The sequence below is a fragment of the Diprion similis genome, chromosome 12 (genome assembly GCF_021155765.1).
Source record: "Diprion similis isolate iyDipSimi1 chromosome 12, iyDipSimi1.1, whole genome shotgun sequence".
Classification (NCBI taxonomy): Eukaryota; Metazoa; Arthropoda; class Insecta; order Hymenoptera; family Diprionidae; genus Diprion; species Diprion similis.
Window position 1 is genome coordinate 8,745,042 of NC_060116.1, and position 14,134 is coordinate 8,759,175.

The window sequence follows — 14,134 nt, forward strand, 5'->3', positions numbered from 1 at the left end:
GAATCGGAATTGAAGTAACTTCCAAGTCAAATCCGAATGGCGAATCATTGAGTCGAAATGGAAAACATATGTGGCTCGTAGCCTAGCTTCGCTTATTCGTTCATTGTTATATCGGCTATGAGTGTACTTCAGAGTCAAGTACTTATCGGCACGCTTACGGGGTACGTGCGACAAAACCATTGTTGCGACAATACAGATGTCGAAAAGAGCATAAACCATCTGCCGATACATGATTCGATTACGAGTTAATACTTCCTGCTGCAATTTTTAACTACCTATTTATTGTCAGCTATAATCGATTTACAATTCCTGTATTAAGTTGAATATCAAAATAGTACTGCTATTCCCAAGCTCACATCGGCGAGTGATGAAATTATTCAAATACGCAAATTGGGCTAGATTTGATCAACGAGAATTCTTCAATTAACTGCCGGGTTTGCATCTTCATGCTGCTGACGTCGATCCAATTAACAGTATCGAATCACTCGAGGCTGGCAACAGTACGAGGACTCGCATTCGTCTAATTCGATATATAAAACTTGCCACCCACTAACAGCATCTCTTTGCATAATCGACTAAACTCACGAATTGAGGCGGATTACACGAAGGAAAAGACCCTCGCTTGAAATTACTTCAATCAATATGGCCTTTCCTAAAAACAACCCAAAACGCCGAAACTCTAGCTCGCAGGACGTAGGTACAGACACCGAATCAGATTTTCAAATCTTTGACTAGCTCTATGGTCCTTCGGGAGGTCTTTGAAGACCCGGACTTGTGTACCTGCAGCGGTCCCGCCAGGTATGCGTTGTACGTGTTTAAGTTACAGGCGCACCAAAACCCTGAAAAATTTTCGGCCACCCTTTTCCTATTGTGACGAGCCGAGGCCGACGGATTTTTTCTCTCTTTTCTCCTTCCACCTTCTTCTTCCTCTGTGCCTGCAGGGGAAAAGGTCACCTTTCGAGTTTGGATACTCGGACCGACTGCGAAGAGAAATAACGCTTCGTCGATCTCAGACTAAAATCTTACCTGGACTCTTCACGGTCCCCCGGAACACCTGCCCATTTAACAAAAATTTCTCTTTGTATTTACGGGGCAGGTAGATCCCGAAGGACTTCTTCGGTCCTGCAGCCCGTCCAACGATGTACAATTACACAAAGTTCTACCGAGAGGATTGTAAAATTTGCCTAAGGTTAAAGATGATCGACCCTCATCCGTATCTCCTAAATTCTACCTGCGTACTACTGCATTATAAGCGACAGGTAGATGCCAAATATAAGTGCAGGTGCGCAGGAATCCATGCTGAAGTTGCAGTGGAGAAATTTTGACCGAACAATAATTGTTCGACGAAGATTATGTTACCTTTTTATAATAATATCAAGGCAAATGATTAATTATCATTTTGTTTTTGTGTTATGCGATATAACTAGAAATTAAGTATTTTCCGACTTTTTCAAAATTGGAATGATTCTCAGCTCCGGTAGCCGGTTCTCCGCAAATGAGCGTCACAACGTATCCCGACTTGTCACACGCAGCAGCGTATGATGGAACTTGAAGGGCACAGGTCCGAATTTAAATTTAGAGGGTCAGAGAAGCTGCCGCCGAGAAAAGTCCCGAGGCTGAGAGGATGTTGTTGGAGAAGTAAAATTCTAAATTAGTCAAATAGTTAATTACCAGCGGCGGAATTTCTACACCCGCAACATTCCGGTCCCGTACCTGCGGGCATTCGGTAGTGTATACATTTCGTCCTTTCGGAGCCGCTGAAGGTCGGCCGCAGGACCTCGGTGGAAAATTTTTAAGAATTTCAAACCCTGCATGGAGAGATGGGATTGGATAGATTTCTCCCTTTACGAGGGATGTCTAGACGCAAATTATTTACAAAGCGTGAAAGAGTCTCAAACTTCCTCGGGCTTGGCGTCGAGTCGTGTTTTCAAAATCCCTGTATGGCGTCGGGGAGGTCGCGTATGCATATTTGATCTGGAGTATCGTCCGGACAAATAAGTGATGAAAATGAGATTACCCGATGTCAAAGGTTGCGCAAACAGTCGCTGACGTTCGCGGAAGGTACATTAATCATCGACGAAGTCGACTATCCGGGAAAAGCACCGATCGCTTTATTTATTTATTTAATACGTGTACCCTCGAGTGGACCACGCTTGTACGAGTTGCGTAAACAACTGGTTGATCTACGTAAATATTTTCTAGTCCACCTGCGCGACAATGGATCCAGGATAGCATCTCGAACGGTTTGAAATTAGAACGCAGAAACGTCCAACGAAAGAACTTTGTCAGCGGAGAAGCTGCAGTTTCGATTTTTCCGTTACCATAACGGAAAGAAATATATTTTACAATTAGATTTTACATCTCTTGCGGTGAATATATGGACAGCATTTTTTTCCAGTTAAATGATGGAAAATTTATGTTACATTTTTTTCTCTCCATGCTGTTGAAAGGAAGACACATACGGATGGATTTCTCAACCACTCGAGATCGCAGCAACTCTCGTCGACCTTTGCGGTTAATTTTGAAAAACGAGTAGCTACAAGTGTCTGTACCTATTTCTGTACCTCGTACAATCAGGATCGTCATTGGTGTTGCAGGATCTGTGAATAGCGGTAAAATCCGCGCTTATATACGTCGATAGTCTGGTGAACGGAATAGGAATTTGCATAGTACAGGTATACGCTATAAATGTACATAACAGATATCGAACTTATATATACGCACGGTAGTCATAGACAGGATGTTTCGTGTGTTTTATTGAAATTTCATCTGAATCGCGGATTGTGTGAGCGGAAACGCGGTTATCTACCTACGTGGTTACTGTATAGAACGAATGCACGATGATGCAGAGGGGAAAATAGCTTCTTTCGATTATCAGAAACAGGTATTCACGGCCCTTCGTCATTCCTCGACTGACAATCGCAGTTTGTGGTCTATTTCTGAGCGATCGTTCATTGAGAGAAATTGCCGGCTGCTTCGTCTCGCCGCAAGTGGGTACTAGAAATAATATTCGAAGCGGCGATCGACAGGATAGCTGCATGTTGGCCGTCATAACGCTTGATCATCATCTGCACGTCGTTACGGTGCCCTCTTTATAGATTACTCGGGGATCATGCGCGGAAAATTACTATAATAGAGAGTATAAAAGTTTGAAAATAAGGGTGAAGTAATATGCGGGGTAGGTATGTACCTATAATATGCCCACGTCTCGAGTACTTTGTCTCCAGGATTCCTGTCCCGGCTATTCTGGACTTTATTAAGTTTCTTCCGAGAGTCTCCCTCGTACCTGCGGAGCGCATACCAACACACGCTTAACCCATCCAACTTCTGCTCAAGAAATACATACTCCTGAAAAACTCGTTTGAATAACGTTTCGGCGACGGCTTATTTTCCCCGGTGTTCCTCGCCGTCTCTCTTCTCTCCTTACAAACGAAACGAAACGAAACGGGACTGGCTCTCGGTCTCTTCTCTTGCTGCCCGCGACTTCACTTCGAGAATAGGTATGTACGTAGAAGACACGTGATGGGAACAAGTCACGATTCTCGAGTGGCTTCCACGCCAGTCACTCACGAAGTTCAGTGTCAACGAAGAACCGGATATAGTTCTAAACGAGAACTTGCCGTTGACGCGATGAAAATTTGTTTCCTGGTGGCTCTTGACGTCGCACCTCGCGTGTCAAAACTCGCTGTAAGTCGTCAGAATTTCCTTAGTCAAAATGTAATTAGAACTTGAAAGAAGAAGGCTCGAATCGCTGCTAATTTTTTGTCACGGCTCTTGACTTTGTATATGAGAAATATCTCGCGAGAAGTGATCATTATTTTTAGACTACGCGAAGACGGCGCGCGATCTTTAAAATATTCCGACGTTTGACCAGTTTATAGTCAGGTGTATGCACGTATATCCACACACGTCTGCATCCCGCAAAGCGCAGCAGGTTCTTTGATCTGGAGCCAAAACGTGCAGCGAATGTGTTGCGGGAGAAAAACTGACAACTGATCGCCGTCGTATTCAAGTTTCAAACTCAGCTCGAGACTGCCTCTCTCTCTCTTTCTCTCTTGCAAGTCTACCTTTGCATGGCAGATTGATTGATACGTATACGTATGTTCTACGTGACACAGGCTGCATCGGATGCGAATGAAGTGACGTTGGGTTATGCAACCGATATTACAGATTGAGAGTCCGGAATTTGATTTTGATTCAAAGGAAACGCGAGATGAAATCGGCCAATTCCCATGCGGTGATTTTATAATGACGACGAAGCGATCGATCCCCGTCGGCGAGGAAACTGCACGGCGATATATTATCTCGATATACATGCATATAAATATACATATAAGTCGAATCGGTGAATTGATGTGCGCACGATATTATTATACCTACGTCGAACGAATCGGAGTGCGCGATTATATATACTTGGCATGATTCTTGAATCGGAGTTGAATGAATCATCTCCTCGAGTCGGATTCTTGATCCTTAGCCAAAGAAAAGCTCTCAGCCGCGGGGTAAACGAACGAAATGATGGAATCCCGGAGACGGCAGGTTCGCATCGTCGTCATCAAAATGATCGATGATTGTCGATGGGGTGGCCCGTTGGTATTACTAATATTACTATACCTACGGGCACATAACGGATCTCACAGTGCACATGCGGACACTTTTACTTTCCGCAACTGGATGTTGGTTCGGTCCCGTTGAATCACAATCGAATGAATCATCGCCCGGTCGTTTAAACGTCTCGTGAACGGAGACACGCCGTTCATTTTTCACCGGAGTTCAGCATCAGCTTTGATTGATACAAATGCCTTTTTCACCCGCTGTGAAGGCAGGGTTGAAAATCAGAGATCTATTATCATCCAACCAACGGCAGTGGTGCGATGTTGCAAAAAAATTCTACCCCAAACTGCATGCTGTTTCAACATCAATTATAATATATAAATTCAAAACTAAAAGAACTTTCGAGTCGAGGATTTTCCGGATAACGTTCATTGTAAAATGTAAGAATCTCCTTCGTTTCTTGACACTCCGCGAGGGATTGAATATATTCGAGAAGTTAATTAAACTCTCGTCAAGTTATCGTCAGCAAGCCAAAACTGTTCCATTGAAAATTTTCAATCTCTTCGCCCCGCGTCACGCGGCAAGTCATTTGGTGCGAGAGACGTTTTATCCAAAACCGCGGAGAATTTTCTCGCCGTTATTCTTCGCTCATATAGAGCTATGCGTATAGACAGACATGTACTATATATTCGAACTTCAACTTAACACAGAACTCCACTTAGTTACGACGTGAAACAAATCAGTTTCATGCTCAGCAGAGCCATAAACTCACTTCTTCTGTGCTCATGAAACTCGGCATATAATTAATGAAATGACTTCACCTCACGTGCAGCGATGCACTGCATATACGCTCGAATTCGGCCCTCCAGGTCCACGGGGTTGCGGATTCTATGGCTTGGAAATCATACTGAATATGGAATTTTGAGTAGAAAATTTTATCAAGCGGGCAAACCCACAATTAAAAGTAGCCGAGAACTTGCACACCGGGTGTAAATATTTCTGTGCAAAATTAACGCAACTGTATAAGCATATTTGAGAGAATAATCAAGTTCAGTTGCACAAGTATCTGTATACTGATCATAATAATTATACATACCACGCACACCGCATAAAACAAGCAAACAAAGTTCGTTGACTCGTCCGCGATTCATTGCGCGCGAATGTGATCAATGAAATTTGCATTTTGGTTTATATAATCTTCCCTGCAGAGTTTGTCGAAGTTACTTGCATTAGCTGTCGTCTAACAGCATATAACAGGCCCAAGTTGACAGATAGTCGAGCCGGCGTTTGCGTGGTGAGACGAATACGTATAACGTCGTGTAGAACTTTATGAACTTCTTTAGAATAAATATAAGCCAGCGTTTTTCGGGTCGCGTATCAATATTTTTTGTCCAGTCCAAAGGGGAGGGTCGACTCTCCGAGATAATTACAGAATAGACTGATTCGTATTATCCTGGTTCGTACCGAATTGTAAAGCAGAAAACGATATTCGTAGAAATCAAATTTGCAGATGAAAATTTCGCACATCTTTGCGAACTGCAATTTCGCTCGAGTTGGGTTGTTTGAAAATATTTTGCCGATGTTCGTTAGGCAAACATTTGTCCATTACACGGGGATTTATACGTTCGAATATATTAGTCCATTAGTTATTTGAGATTTGAAAAACGGCCGGTGTATGCAGGTACATTATTTATTACAGACTCGTATCGGCGTTTTCAAATTTATGTTACAGATATCGAAAAACCGAAATAATTTTTTCTACTCTTACGAGACTGAAGTTTTACTTCATACGCCGTAAAAGATTTTCACGATTTTCGAGGGGCTTTCATTGGTTTCTTTATATACGGTGTGTATTTGATTTCGTAACGTGAGAATCATCGCGCACCATGAAGTGCTCTTAAAGTGAATTATCAAAAAACGAACCCCTGTAGTTTCCGCTGCCTCGAATTTACCGTAGCGAATACTAAAACTGCGTGTATAATCGGGGACATAAATTCGCGCGAATGAAGATTAAGTATTGTCCAATGGCTCATGCAAAGCTAACGAACCTTCCCACGAACATCCTAGGGGTAACGATGTGTAGGGTGGAGTTCATTTCTTTCTTTAACTATTTTCATCCAATATTTATGAATTTTATTCAGAGTTTCATACTTTCGCACAATGTTTCTATCACTATTCTTTCTCCGCGTTTTTCATTTACCACCGACTAAACGAACGCTTTGAGTTTCAATGATTCTATTGTACGACTGCGGTTTATCCATTTGATTTTTCAATGGATTCGAAAGTGTCCGGCTTTCCCGAGGGTAAATATTATTCTAATAAAATAAATTTCGAAAAAATACAACGTGGTTTTCATTTATAAAAACGACGAAGAATCGTCGGCTGCGCGATCATGTTTTCTCATCTTTGTATTCTACTCTGCGCTACGTATGATTTCATCTAGATTGTTACCGATCATGTGGTAACATCGAAAATATGAACGATACGTAATTAACGTGATTGCGTGGCGTAATTCATGTGGATTATTTTGACTTTCACGATCTTTCAACAGCTTTACTTTACAAGAAACAAACCGATCAACTAATGGGTTGTCAGCGTATAATAAACGCATGAGATTAATTGAAAGCATGTAAAATCCCTCTAAATGTGAATCAGTTGTAAGTATACTACTGAATAAAATCAGTGTATATACACTGGAAATCAGTGAAATATCAATGAAAAGTCACCGAATCGTCAGTGTATAATTTGCATTGGTTTTTTCTCAGAGGTATACTTGTAAGTGGGAATTGGTGAATTTTCACTAATTCAAATTTAGAGATTGGACTTAATTCAGAGGCATAACTGTTCAGTCGTGAACCACAATCCCTTTGAATTGCACCATTTCAGAATATTGAAATAGGTATAAAAAATAAAAATCTATCCCGATATTGAAAGTTAGATATAAACTTACCGAAAAATTCTAGACGCCGGTAATATCGTTGAAAATTCACAACTGGCACTTATTTAACTATCGTACAGTACCGAAGATCGTAGATTTTTACCCGCAATATACGATAACAATCATACCGGTAAAACCACAAGTGATGTTGCGCCTGTCGCATCTAAAATGCAACTTGAACGAAAGTGCGCGCCTTTTGGGTCTATTGGCGTTACGTAGAGGGGGTGAACATCTTGAGTTTCCATCCACCACCAGATGGCAGGAACGTACGGATACCAGATTAGATGAACTCCGTCGATACGATAGACGGCTACTTACCCTCTCAGCCTAGATATCAGGAGAGCATTTTATTTTTCTGTTCCGTTAATAACAATATTATAACTTTATTCGCGATTTCTTAGAACATCAATTAACCCAGATGCTTCCTCTAAAAAAATGTATAGTTCGAACAGCGAAAAAAATATATTCATTCAAAGTACATCTTTACATAAATTAATTATTTTTTAGAGTTCTGTAATCTTCAGCTGAACTTGACCCACGGCGAGCAACGCATTGTGTTTTTTTACGTAATATGTGAATACATATTACATAAATGCATACATAGAACATTGGTTACAATGTCTTTACGAGTAATAATTATAATAAATCGATTTCGACGTGGCAAGTTCCTGCAGGTTTTCCAGTAATTTCTCAATTTTTCGGGGCGTGAGGATAAAGCCGGCTGTAACAGTAATGCATATTCAACATGAAAAATAAATGGCCAGGATATTTTGTGATTTGGAATAACAATTGGCAAGGATTTAGGCACGGGCACCAGCAGGTACATCAGGCACGGCCGTTATGCCTATACATATACGTCGAGTTCAAACGTAGGCATGCTCGGGCAGCGTTCCACGAATACGCATCGTCGCCTGACAAATCTCACACATACGCATGCAGATGTAGATGCGTGCGACACGTGTGAACAGGCATTAAGCAAGGGTTCGTAGGTACGCGTCATGTGTCTCGTTACGAAAGGGCTCATTTATGGAAGATTTCACGTTCCTCCCGCGTATGCCTCCGAGTATGAATTAAAAGTCGAACGCAGCACGGTCGAAACCGTCGAAACGGTCAAAACGGTCAATAATAGGGTGCAGGTCGCAGGAATGAGGGGGTCTGCAGGTGGCGCCGCCCTCGTTCCCTGCGGCGTAAATTTCCTCCGAGAGTCTCCGAGGCGCGGCGCCACCGTCGGAGGTGACAATCGGCACCGTTCGGCCCTGGGAGAGGTGGGAGTGGCTGACGTCACGTTCGTGAGCCTCCGTGTCAGCTCGAGTGGGCCGATCTCGCCCGAACGGGTCAATGTCTGGAGGAGGCATCGAAAAATTTGTCGCTGGTGTGGTTCCCGACGTCGGAAAGAGGTTGAATTTTCCTCGATCCGTTGAATATCGCCCCGTAGCAAATGCTCGTCGCGTCCCGGTGGATAATCAGCGATATTCGAAATGTGTAAAGCAGCCTCGCGTTAGTAGAACGAGTGCGCGAACGTTCCGAGGGTAATTTCGTCGTTATATATACGGGTCGGAGAGAACAGGCGAAGCTCGAGGAGAGAGAGAAATATCGGGGATAGAGGAGACACTTCTTCGGATAGGTCGCGCGAAAAAAAGTTGCCGTGGACAGTGGGACAGAAAGAGAGAGAGAGAGAGAGAGAGAGAGTGAGTGAGTGAGTGAGTGAGAGAGTGAGAGAGTGAGCGATTGCAAGAGGGGGAGGAGAGAGAAAAAAGGAGCGGCGCGAAGAAGAGTAGATAGAGCGGTGAGGAGGAAATAGAGAAGAATAAGAAAAAGAAAAAAATCCTCGCTGTGCGGTGAAAACTCTGTGCGGAATCTAATCGCTAAGCAATCACCCGACGGTGAAAAATTAATCCGAGTGGTACGACACGGGGTTTCGGTATCCGTCAGTGAAGGCGGAAGAGAAAACAGTAAAAAAAAGATTGAAAAAAAGAAAAAAAAGAAAAGAAAAAAGGTCTCGGCCAAGTCGACAAGTCGACACCGGAGTGCGGTTGTTGGAAGTTGTGAAAATCGAGCATAACCAAGCCGTGTGGTAGTAGCAGCACCACCACCACACCACGGACGGCGGCAGCGGCAACCCGACCAACCCAACCAACCCAACCAACCCAACCCAGCACGTATCGACTGCGCGCCACAGCGCTGGCTGTCCGTGGTATAATATCAACCGTTCGAAAAACGTCCGCCCTCCGGGAAGTTGGTTAAGGTAGGACGGCGACGGCGACGCCGACGGCTAGGACGACGACGACGACAGCGACGGCGACGACGGCGACGACGGCGACGAGAACGGCGACTAGCGCAGCTATCGTGACTTGAACGAACGACTGGTACAACTAATACATGTACATCGAGTGATTAAGTATACCGCACTTCTAGGCGACGACGAGTACGACGGGTGAAAAGCGCAGGCAAGCCGTGCTGGGACAAGTGCTAAGGGGATATTTGTGAATAAACGAGCTTAACGATCCTCACGTCACTGTTGTATCGTACAATCATCGTGCACCGTCAAAAAACATCGTGCGATGTGATATCGAGTGTCATTGATGTCCGCGACGACGAGGAATACATTTCGGGATTTATTACGAGACGCAAACGGCGAGGGGTTTACTACACGAGCCAGGAGCGTATCGACTAGGAGGGAGACGGAACACTTGGGGAGGAGGCCGATTAGAGGATGAGCGGAAGACCGAGGACCACCTCCTTCGCGGAGGGTAACAAACCCCCGACCAATCCCCCCCTGGGCGGCATGAGAATTAGTGGTGAGTACCTACCTCATCTCATTTTCCTCATCTTTCTCATCTTTCTCATCTTTCTCATCTTCCTCACTCATCGTCGTCATCGTCGTCACCCGCATCGACGCCGTCATTATTACCGTCATCGTTGCATTGCCTTACTCTCTTTCATCTTCCGCTGTCACCCCATTTCATCCCCCCTCCGACTCACGCATGCACCCACCAACCGACCAATCTGTGCACGGGTTTTGTTGTTGCTATGCACCTCCGAATGTCTACGGATACGTTGTCTCTTCTGCCTTTGTCGTTTCCTTCCCTACGTTGCTGGTAAATCCTCGTCGAGGAACACGTTTGCCCGCGTAACCGGGTCAATACGCCCACCGCATACACGCATCATTATTCGCTCTGATCCCGACCAACAAGGCGGCGGCACTTTGCTGCGCATACCTACGTAACGAAAATCAAAAGAAAGAAAGAAAGACAGACAGAACGAAATGACTAAAAGGAAGAAAAGACGAGAGAGAGAGAGAGGGAGAGAGAGCATAAAAAAATTTGTAACACCCTCCCGCTGCTGATCGTCGTCGTCGTCGTCGTCGTCGTCGTCAAGGCTGCGGTGTTAAAGCAACCAGCGACAGCGACGACAGCAAACCAGCAGCAATAGCTCCACCACCGCAGCTCTTAATTTACACTAATTTAACAACCATGGTCGCAAGCCTCGTCGTTACCGATACCCGCTGTATTAACGTTACATACAATATCCGTCTATATCTATACGTTACTGATTCGGAAAAGAATTTACACCAAAGTGGAAAGATACACTGCTCGTCAACGTTTCCTCGTTATCGCTGCTGCTTTTTCTTCGACGGTCGATGTGTGCCTCGATGCTTGCTGCTTTTCTTCCTTAAGTATCTCTTTTTCACTTTCGACGATGAAAACTCTCAGCCCATCCGTCTTACGGTCACGGCCATACGGCCAGTCTGACATTTGGACGAGAGACATTCTTCATTTCTTCTCTGCTTCTGTCTTTGTATGCAAATGCATATCGATCGATTACGCGACCTTATTCGTTTACCAATTTTATTCCCCACATACTCGCGAGATCTCGTCATTTCCATAGACTTTATTCTTCTTATCTTCGTTGCCTTCTTCTTAATACTTGTTTTCTTTTTTCCCCTTTTTCTTTTCCCTCGCAAGTGTGCCGAGCACGTTATTCAGGTATGTCACTCGAAACATGGGCGTAGGTCGTAGTAGAGCCTGCATTTCGTACGATATTTCGTTCTTTCGTTGTGTTCGCTACTTCGATTTTATATGTGCCGAACTTCCCAAGACTGACGACTTGTTTCATCGACCTGCGCCTTGCTGCTGCTGCTGCTGTTGCTGTTGCTACTGCTGCTGATAAACTTCAAATGTTAAACAAAATAATCCGTTTACAGCGTCGTTAGATTTGCACAATAGGATTTGAAACTAAAGCAAACAAAATCGACAATGCGACACGTACAGCTATGAAGATAATAATCTGTTTTATTCTTATTTTTTTAGAGAAGAAAAATTCGGTTTTTTTCTCATTTTGCAGCAACATTTAAGTGATTTTTTTCTCTCGGTATATCGAAGTTCACGAGAAACGTTTGTCGAATCGCTTGATTTTCGAACGAAGACGGAAACTTGTATCATACATATCCATAACCCAGCGGTGGGTCGTTGAATCATTCTTTCCTTATACTTTCATTTCATCTTGGCGCCCGTATGCTCGCGTGGGTGTCAAAATTTGTGAACGCCAGTTTTAGAGAGCCAATCTAATTCTCATAAAGTTACAACTTTTAACTTATGCAAACGATATGTATCTGTATACCGTTTCTCCTTCGGGCGGCCAACCAATCTAACCCACACGAATCGAGTTAATCGCCTAGATAATAGAAGAATACCGAAATACGAACAGTTTCTAACAGCACATTTCTGAAATTAATATTTTTTATTGATATTAACAATGAACGATTTAATCACTGATCGCAGATGCGACGCGTTTGTTTCGACTGATAAAGTACCTCCGGTGAGACACAATTTCAGACAAATCATAACACAGTTCACGCGACAATGAATCGTGCGCGTGGATAACGCGGTGGAAACGAATATTAACACAATACTCTATAACGCGTATAACAGCATTACACGATGGCCTATCTTTGATGGAGTGGTCAGTGTCTCCACCTTGAATTCCCTTTACCAAACCTTTTCACACGTTCGTGATAATTATAATCGTCAAGATTCCCCCTGCAGATCTTATTACCGAACGACGAGATCATGCTGGAAACGCATATTTCGCATCACGTTGACCCGGAGGAACCGCACGGTCTCTCAACGTCAATGCTCCTGCTCTATAAATAGATGGAAAAAAATGAAGTAAGAAACGAGATTCGTTTTTTTTTTTTTTTTTTGCAATTTCTTTGTCACTCGAAGAAGAGAGTGCAGCAGCGAGATTCTTGTTCTTAAATAATTTCTTGTCTTAATTTTTTTTTTTTTTTTTTTGTTAGGTTTATTTTTTCAAATCTCGAATTATTATCATTAAATTTTACTAATAATAATTATGAATGAGGGAATTCTTGGGGGTAAATTGAAGGGTGACGCTTTTTCTTTGTGAGGGTAAATGTGCTACATTTGCCTGTTTCCTGATAGTCGTCGATTTAAATTAGCATATAGACTGTTGACAAGAAATAAAATGAAAATAACAACACGCAGAGACGGAGATTAGAAAAAGGAAGGGGGGAGGGAAACACCGCGGAGATGAGAAGGGTTAAAAAAAGGTTACTACGCATCCGGAGTACGAGTGACTGACGCAGCGTTCTCTTCGTTTCATCTTTTGAAGTTGTAACACCGAAGAGTCTGCAGCGTATAATTTCCAAGTTTTTTTTTCTTATTTACGTTTTTTTATTCATATTATTATTCTTTCGAATAAAACCCTTACGATCGCTTCTGATATGGCGACGTAGAAACAAGGAATCACCTGCATAATCAGTCGGAGACCGCAGACGCTAAGCACCGATTAGATGGTGATTCGTTCGTTCGCTTCGAAGAACGAAACTCTGTCTTTCAGCTACCAGATACACGCCACAGATGTGAGAAATGTCAGTACAGAAAATCTCACATTTATACATACTCGTACTTCTTTTTCCCATAGAACGAACGGCATTGATCCAAAGATATGCACAATCGGTTTATTAACTCTTGCAAAAACATCGTTCCGTACGACGAAGCGAGAGCAGCGAAGCTGCACGGTTGGAATTACTGATCGAAATTCCCTGATTATTTTGAACTTAGTTGTAATCTATACGAATCGCCGCGTCGTGTATTATTACTACGCCACGAGTGTATATATCTACATATAATATACACGTATAATTATTTCACCCGTGTCAAAAATTACCAACGCGCGTATCACACTCGCCCAATTGACGAAATTCCGTATCGCGTATTAACCGCCTGCTTACCCAGCGGTATTTACTGGGTTTTGTAACTTGAAAATTACAGCAAACATCATCATATATACGATAAATAAATATTGCGGAGTAAGCTCGTCGCGGTTTAATTACGAAGTTAAAATGTAGAACATGGTCAAGGCTTTTTCTGTTTAAATAGAGCAAGTTAAATTCCTTTCCCTCTCCAATGTATTATTATACAATTGAACTATTGCGAACTATCTGCGTCAGTCAGTCTGTCTTGTCTTGTCTATCTCCCGTACGTCAGACCGTACGGGAAAAGAAGGACGCGTAACTAACGAAACGAAACGGACGTTTGACACATGCTTTCACGTGACTTCTACGATGCAGACGCTGCCAGCTGTAGCAGAAGATGCACAGACATGCACTCGGGGGTCCGA

At 43.2% G+C, this 14,134-nt stretch overlaps 2 protein-coding genes across 3 annotated transcripts in view; one reads left to right on the forward strand and one right to left on the reverse strand.

Moving 5' to 3' along the window:
- LOC124413289 (connectin) overlaps window positions 1-7,672 on the reverse strand; it is a 56,755-nt gene extending 49,083 nt beyond the window's left edge. The window contains exon 1 of the mRNA XM_046893783.1: window positions 7,505-7,672. The gene's annotated coding sequence lies outside the window, so the exon portion shown is untranslated. The remainder of the gene's footprint in view (window positions 1-7,504) is intronic.
- Window positions 7,673-9,635: 1,963 nt separating this feature from the next.
- The window catches only part of LOC124413290 (glycogen synthase kinase-3 beta), a 30,995-nt gene continuing 26,496 nt past the window's right edge, over window positions 9,636-14,134 (forward strand). The window contains exon 1 of one of the 2 annotated variants that reach the window (XM_046893789.1): window positions 9,636-10,290. In XM_046893789.1, coding sequence (XP_046749745.1) covers window positions 10,206-10,290 — 85 coding nt within the window. In that variant the 5' untranslated portion in view covers window positions 9,636-10,205. The remainder of the gene's footprint in view (window positions 10,291-14,134) is intronic. The other variant, XM_046893786.1, reaches the window with a different exon arrangement.